This window comes from Leptopilina heterotoma, unplaced genomic scaffold (genome assembly GCF_015476425.1).
Source record: "Leptopilina heterotoma isolate Lh14 unplaced genomic scaffold, ASM1547642v1 Lhet_251, whole genome shotgun sequence".
Taxonomy (NCBI): domain Eukaryota; kingdom Metazoa; phylum Arthropoda; class Insecta; order Hymenoptera; family Figitidae; genus Leptopilina; species Leptopilina heterotoma.
Window position 1 is genome coordinate 923,748 of NW_025110965.1, and position 9,017 is coordinate 932,764.

General features: G+C 25.0%; 1 protein-coding gene across 1 annotated transcript; it reads left to right on the forward strand.

Annotated features, from left to right (window-relative positions):
- Window positions 1–5,893: 5,893 nt before the first annotated feature.
- Window positions 5,894–7,543, forward strand: LOC122503264 (piggyBac transposable element-derived protein 4-like). The gene has a single exon (XM_043613739.1). It carries the CDS (start codon window positions 5,894–5,896, stop codon window positions 7,541–7,543), a length of 1,650 nt encoding a protein of 549 aa, XP_043469674.1.
- The last annotated feature ends 1,474 nt before the right edge of the window (window positions 7,544–9,017 follow it).

The window sequence follows — 9,017 nt, forward strand, 5'->3', positions numbered from 1 at the left end:
CTCAAAAAACCGAATTAAAATGACGAAAATGAAAAATTTTTTCTGTGACACTGCAAAAGTATATTCCTATGTATTTTTTCATGCTGAATCCGAATTCGAAGTCAAAATTGACAGATTTGCTCAAAATTTTGAGATAAACTCAAAAAACCACTCAAAAAAAGACTCAAAAATCCGAATTAAGATGAAAAAATTTTTTATGACACTACACTACTATATTCCCATGTACTTTTTCCCGCTGAATCCGTATTCGTAGTCAGAATTGACAGATTTGTTCAAAATTTTGAGATAAGCTCAAAGAACTGATAAAAAAAGCGATTTAAAATAAAGAAATGGCAATTTTTTGCTATGACACTACATTACAGTATTTCCATATATTTTTACACTCAGATCTCGCATTTGAAGTATTCGGTAGTGTATTCTCATGAACTTTATATACGCTGAATACAAATTCGAAGTTAGAATTATCAGAATGACATAAAATTTTTTAGAAATCAAACCCTGGTTACAGGTACAAGCATGCATGTTTTTGAGCACTTTTAATGAAATCCAAAATTTTGAGCCACTTTGAAAATTCTGACTTTGGAATCACAGTGAAAAAATACATGGGAATACACTAGTGTAGTGTCATAGCAAAAAATTTCCTTTATTCATATTAAATTACACTTTTATCAGTTTTTTGAGTATATCTCAAAATTTTGAGCAAATCAGTCATAAATCTGTCAATTCTGACTTTAAATACGAGATCCGATATGAAAATACTGTAATGTAGTGTCATAGCAAAAAATTTCCATTTCTTTATTTTAAATCGCTTTTTTTATCAGTTCTTTGAGCTTATCTCAAAATTTTGAGCAAATCTGTCAATTCTGACTGCGAATTCGGATTCAGAGGAAAAAAGTACATGGGAATATAGTAGTGTAGTGTCATAAAATTTTTTTTTTATCTTAATTCGGTTTTTTGAGTCTTTTTTTGAGTGGTTTTTTGAGTTTATCTCAAAATTTTGAGCAAATCTGTCAATTTTGACTTCGAATTCGGATTCAGCATGCAAAAATACATAGAAATATACTTTTTCAATGTCACAGAAAAAATTTTTCATTTTCGTCATTTTAATTCGGTTTTTTGAGTCGTTTTTTGAGTGTAGCTCATAATTTTGAGCACATCTGTCAATTCTGACTTCGAATCCGGATTCAGCGGGAAAAAATACATGGAAATATGCTATTGTCATGTCACAAAAAATTTTTTTAATTTTTTTGGTTCAAATTCGTGTTTTGAGTCGTTTTTTGAGTATAACTCAAAAAAAAGAACCAATTTGAGCATTCGGACTTCAGATTCGGATTCAGCGGCCAAAAATACATGGGAATATACTACTGTAGTGTCTCGGCCACGACACTTTTTTTTTGTGTGCCTGTGTAATTTAAGTGTATTACTTTTGTTAATTGCTTTCAAAATGAGAGAGCGACGCTTCTATTTTCAGGGTTTATATAGTCGTGATCAACCCCCAGATTTACAATTCTTGTATAAAATTCAAAAACTATATTAGTTTACGTAAAACTCTTTCTTTTTATTGACTGAAATTTAAAACTTTCCCCTACCCTTTAGGGACGCTCAATTTTGCCATGCATTTCTTACCGCTAATTCTATCCCACTTTTCACTTTTCAGAAAGCGTCTATTTCTTTTCGCCAATAATATTCAAATTTTCAAATGAGGATAGAGATATATTTTCTCTCTTTCTGGTCGTCAACGTGTCTAACGTTTTCCCGAGAACAATACCATTGTACAGCTGTCAATTACTTTTCTCTATAAATTTATTTTATTTCTTTAAACTTAAATAATTCTTTAAATAATAATATTTTCATCATTTTATATTTTATTAACAATATCCATTAATTTTTATCTATTTATTGATATAAATTTTACCATTACTTTATTTATTTTAACAAATTATAATTAAACAATTAAATAATAAAATTAATACTATTTATAAAAAACAAAATATACATTTTGAATAGAAAATTAACATTGTGTTAATTTTTAATAATTTATTTTTTTAATATTTATTCCAATTTCTAATTAATTTTATAAATTTAAAATATCAAATTTTCTTTTCTCTTTCCTGACCTTGGCCTTGAGTCAGCTGAGCCTTTTTCATACTTAGGTGTTTATCTCAGTACATTTGTTCTCAATTAACCTTATTTTAAATTTCCTATACTTTTAAATTTAACATAATTATATTTTTTTTTATCTACAAAATTTAATTATATTAATTTATTTATAATTATTAAATTTTTAATTTTGACTATTGAAATACCGTTTTAATGCCCCACAAAACCAATCATTCTTTTTAGAATAAAAGGTGATTTGCTTAAAATAAAGAACAAAATTAAATTTCAATAGGCAAAATTTGAAAACATCAAAGAGAAAAAAAACAATTTTGATTCATTAACAGAGAAAATTTTGATAAGGGCAGGAACCCAATGCCCCACTAAACCAAAAAATTTCTTTCTGACAATAAAGTAAATTTATTTGTTTACAAACTTATTAACAAAATAAAAATTTATATCATTAATCTGCATGATTATAAATTATCATTATTAAACCATATATTGTCTTTATCACGATTTACATCATTTACATCAACTTCATCTGATTCTTCAACTATTTCATCGAAATTAAGGTAACTTTCAAAAGATTCTGGTTTTAATTTTGCGAGATTTTTTTCAATTAACCAGTCATCGACTGACCATAATCTATTCAATACTCCCCAACCAAAATGATGATCATTCATTATTTCTTTTACATAAAATATAAAAGTGCGATTTTTCATAAAGTTCGCGAATCTTTCTACCGTTATTTTTGACCATGTATTATTTTCCACTGGTGATATGTCTGTTAAAGCTATATTTACCGCGTTTTTTACAACAGTTAAGTATTTATATATGATGTGAAAAATATCCTGTTTGTGTACCTTTCGGTGACAATGATCATCGACATCATAAATCATAACAATATCTTGCAATCCAGTGTTTAATAATACTATGTATCCTCTTTTATATTGGTTTTGATCTATTTTGATTATTACCGGCAAACACGTAAATTCCACACTTTCATTATTCCAGTCAATCTTATATTTTTCTTCATTAACCGAATAACATCTACCTATTTCTTCCATTACTTTATTGTGTTGACTTTGGTTTTTGTAAATTTGTACCTTAATTAAAGAAGGACTAAACGCACTTATAATATTTACTTTGTATTTACCCATTTCCAGTATTGTCGACGGATATTGTTCATTTCCTTTTACAATATCATCCGATTGTATTATAATAGGTTGGTACGGTATCTTAAATAAAAAAAATTTTAACTAAATACTAACCCTTATATAAAACTATTAAATGACATTTACAGATTAATCTACTGCATTATTATTATCTTTCCCCCTTATTCTTTTTAATTTAAAATCATTTTGAACATATTCATTCGACAAAAATAGGGAAAAAAAACCTCTTCACTATAAACAAACACAAGAATAAAATCATATTTGAAAAAAAAATATATAAACAAAACAAAATTATGTCAGTTTAACATATGATTTATTTATCAGCTTCTTTAACGTTATCTTCTAACTTCTTAAATAATGCTTGGATCATATGATCATTATTATTAATTATATTTATCTTAATTTGCACATTCTCAATTTTAATTATTCTCGGCTTCTTTTTCTTCTCAACTCTCCTTCTTGCTTTTGAGTTTTTCTTGTTAATTTTGTCTTTGTTGAAACTTTTCGGTGTCTGCGTACTTATATTCTTTTTTTCATTTACCTCCTCAACATCTCTTTCTATATTAATAATAGAATCAGAAATTGATGGTGGCCTCACAGTTATAAATGCATCGCATAAACGATGTTTCATTGGCATTGTGCCTCTATCCGTCATTTTGACTTTCATTCTCTAAAATAGAAGAAAGAAAATTTCTTTATATTTTACTTAATTTTTTACCTCATCATATAATTTTTATACTTTTTAAAATTTTTTAGAAAAATATAATCTTTCTTCTTAAATTTTAGAAAATTAATGAAAAAAATAAAAAAAATCTTATATTTACTTTCTAAAGAATTAAATTTAAATACCTTTTTTTTAAATAATCCCAAAATTTACGCACAACACTCAACTATGTATCACCAATTCGATGAATAGAATTATACTAATTTTTCTTTCAAAGTTTTGACATTTTACCCTCAATATTACTAAAAGTTTTGAAAATTAAATATTTTCAAATTCAGTATTTGTCAATGTCATATATGAAAATACCCTTGAAACAGACAAATCGAAAGATAGTTGAAAAATTCAAAATTTTGTTCATTCATACCTTATACAATATTAATTTCTTATTTACAATATTTATAAGAATTTTCTTATTTATATATACATATTTGCATGCTTATATTTTCATTTTGCATGTTAATTTACATTCTTATTTGTTTATTTTAATTATTTTTTCTTCTTGCATGATAATTTTTTTCTTTTCTTATATATTCTATCTCATTTTGATTTATTTTTTTTAAACTATATTTACAACTATTATTATAATTATTTTTTCTTATTATTATTTTTTTTTAAATTTATTTTTTTATGCATGTTGAATATGTTATATTCTATTTTAAAAACTACGCTAACTAACACTTAGTGTCTCTATCACTTTCATTTATGTTGTCTTCTACTTCTTTTATTAGTATTAGTTGATATTGATGAGATCAAAATATCAACTACTTATCTCTATCACTTTTATTTACACACACTATGATATAATTAAATTAATATTATAGTTCAAAATTATTTTTGTTTTAAATAATTTTAACCACTTCACTGGCAGGGCGTTCCAAATGGCGTTCCACGCGCCGAGGCCCAGACTGGCAAAAACACCGAAATGGCGTTCCTAAAAAAACTCTTTTTTTAAAGAGTGTACACCACATTTAACTATTGTAAAGCAATATTTCTATAGTTTAGACATCAGAGAACAAGATTATCACAATAAAAATTTTAGTTTTTGTGATTTTCAACGCTTTTCCGAACGTTCAAATCGGCTGTTTTTAATAATTTTCAACAAATGGCGTTCCACTTTTTTTCAATTTTTACGCAATATAACTCGTATTTTTATTAAAAAAAGATATTTTTATACAATATTATAATATAATAATATAATAATATAATAAAAATAATAACTATAACTATTATTTATCATTATAAATAGTAATATTATACGTATATGTATATACATGTATATATATATCTATAAAATTAAAATTTTTGCTATAATAATAATAATAATAATAATAATAATAATAATAATAATAATAATAATAATAATTATTATTATTATTATTATTATTATTATTATTATTATTATTATTAATAATATAATAATATATAATAATATATATAATATAAATATAATATAATTTATATAATATAAATAATAATATATATATATTATATATTAATATAATAATAATAATTATTATTATTATTATTATTATTATTATTATTATTATTGTTGTTGTTATTATTAGCTTATTGAAAATGAGATAATAAAAAAAGTAAATGAAATAATATTCTAATTAAGTAATAGAAATAGAATCTTAAAAATTTAGATTACAATAATTTTTATGTTTATTATAATTTGTAAAGTCAGTCAAAAGTTGGTTTTCACTGTTTCAATAAAGTTTGCGCAGCTCAAATAGGACTGTGGAGTGTTCATTTACGATTGAGTGGTGGGGATGAAAACTTAACCTATTTTCTCTACACTCCTCTATGGACAGCACGTGTTTACGACTGACGGCATTTCTTTTACAGAATTTTTTTTTGTTTAGAGCATCTAAATCGTTTGCAAAGTAATAAAATGGATGATTTACATTTTTCTGACTCTGATGATAGTGATAGCGATGAAGATTTCACTCTATACTATAGCAGTAGTGATGATAGCGATTCATCTTGCGATGAATCCGATATGCCTTTAAAGGATCGATGGAAAAAATTTCGCAATAATTTTTCATGGGTAAAAGATGATAACTTTAATCCCACCATTCACGAATTTAATGATCCTAAAGTAGGAATTAATAGTGACTGCAATTTTAATTCAGAGTGCAAACCCATTGATATTTTTAAATACTTTTATTCGCTTGATGTCATGGAAATGATTTGCGCCATGACAAATATTTACCATAGTTCCAAACTTGATTTACTAAATGAATCAAACATTTTAAAGGGCAATTCCAGAATTCTATCTTGGAAAAATATTTCTGTTTCCGAATTGTACACGTATTATGGGTTAGTAATTTTAATGGGATTAATAAAAAAACCTTCTTATGAAATGTACTGGTCAAATGACCCCTTGTTGTTTACCCCTGTGTTTGGACAATATATGTCTTTAAAAAGATTTCAAGCAATAAGTAGATATTTACATTATTCTGAAGACGAATCGATTGACAAGTTACGAAAAATAAGACCTTTATTTGAAATGATGATAGAAAAATTTAAAATAGCTTATAGGCCAGGGGAAAAAATTAGCATTGACGAATCATTATTAAAATTTAAAGGGCGTTTATCATTCAAGCAATGTAATTTGAGCAAAAGATCACGTTTCGGCATTAAAATATATAAATGTTGTGATTCTGTTAATGGATATATATATAATGCATCAGTTTACATTGGTAAAGATCCTGAAGATGAGAGTAAAATGATAGGAATCTCTGGGAAAGTAGTAATGAAATTGCTAGATGATTTGAATGGCCAGGGAAGGATTCTATTCATCGACAATTGGTACAGTTCTCCTACGTTATTTGCCAAATTGTATGAGCAAAAAAATAACGTTATTGGTACCGTTAGAACCAACCGAAAAAAAATGCCAATTACGAAGGGAATGAAGTTAAACAAACTAGCTCGAAATACAGTGGTGACATTTCATTCAAATAACCTTTTAGTAGTTATTTGGAAAGACAAGAAAGTTGTCACCATGTTAAGTACGCTTCCTGGTTCAGAATTCATCGAAACTGGTAGAACCGACCACAAAACAGGTCAAGCAATCAAAAAACCAAAAGTAGTCGCAATTTATAATAGCAATATGGGGGGTGTCGATAAATGCGACCAAATAATAAAGCCCTATGAGGTCCAAAGAAAAACTTACCGCTGGTATCAAAAAGTCGCATTAAATTTATTGGACATGGCAATATTTAATGCCAATATTGTTTATAATATTTTGCATAACGACGAAAAAAAAAGTCATTGTGAGTTTAGGCTGCAACTTGCTCGAGAGATATTGCAAGAATATGGAGTCCAAAGAAAAACAGCTAAGAAACCGAGAAACAAAAAAACCTCACAGACTCACAAACTAACAAAAATTCCTTCAAATGGTAAAATCAAACGAAAGAGATTAAGATGTGAAAAGTGCTCAGAAAAAAAAATTAGAACTGACACTACATGGATTTGTAACGTATGTGAAATGCCTCTTTGTAAATCATGTTTTGATGAAATGGAAAAACATTCAGAGTAAGAATGATACTGATAATATTTTCAGAAAATTATACTTCGAAAAATTCAAAAAATTTATTAAATTAATAATTAAACAAATAAAACCCAAAAAGTTATTTTAAAAAAAATTAAATAAAACAAAAAAACATTAAAAAATAGTTAAAAACAAAAAAAAAATTTCAAAATAGTTAAAAACAAAAAAAAAATAAAAAATAGTTAAAAACAAAAAAAAAAAATTAAAAAATATTAAAAAAAAAAAATTAAAAAAAAATTTAAAAAAAAAATGGAGCACAAAAACTTATCATTGCAGCCTCCACGTGGCGTGCTCTCGGTGGAGATTTAACTCTCTAGCAAATGCATTGATTACTGAAAAATCAAAAATTTATATCTTTTAGAAAAAAATACTATATTTTATAATATATTTTCTTGAAAGAAATTTGAATATTTTATATAAAATTTTTTAAATTATTTCCATTATATAAATGGATTTAAAAAAAAAAAAAAAATAATAATAATAATAATAATAATAATAATAATAATTATTATTATTATTATTATTATTATTATTATTATTATTATTATTATTATTATTATTATTATTATTATTATTATTATTATTATTATTATTATTATTATTATTATTATTATTATTATTATTATTATTATTATTATTATTATTATTATAGCAAAAATTTTAATTTTATAGACATATATATATACATGTATATACATATACGTATAATATTACTATTTATAATGATAAATAATAGTTATAGTTATTATTTTTATTATATTATTATATTATTATATTATAATATTGTATATAAATATCTTTTTTTAATAAAAATACGAGTTATATTGCGTAAAAATTGAAAAAAGTGGAACGCCATTTGTTGAAAATTATTAAAAACAGCCGATTTGAACGTTCGGAAAAGCGTTGAAAATCACAAAAACTAAAATTTTTATTGTGATAATCTTGTTCTCTGATGTCTAAACTATAGAAATATTGCTTTACAATAGTTAAATGTGGTGTACACTCTTTAAAAAAAGAGTTTTTTTAGGAACGCCATTTCGGTGTTTTTGCCAGTCTGGGCCTCGGCGCGTGGAACGCCATTTGGAACGCCCTGCCAGTGAAGTGGTTAATATTAATTTAATATTGTTTATCACTTTGCACTTTATTTATTATTTATTTACTTTATTATTTTTTATTGTTTATTAATTCACTTTATTTTTATTTACAAATTGTCACATGTTTTGTTAATTTAGTTTTCACTATTATTGCTTCTTGATATATATTTCTTCAAGTCCTGACTATGATACATTCCTTTCTCGATTTTCGATTTCGGATCCCATAAAATATAAGTACCTTTTTTTACGACTTTTTTAATTTCATAAGGTCCTTCATAAACTTGAAGAAATTTCGCAATAATTTTATTCTCCTTATCAGATTTATTTAGTAATTTAATTAGGACCTGATCTCCAACTTTGAATTCAGA

Bases quoted from the DNA above. Each gene is read 5' to 3' on its own strand.
- LOC122503264 (XM_043613739.1), top strand. From the start codon at position 5,894: ATGGATGATTTACATTTTTCTGACTCTGATGATAGTGATAGCGATGAA.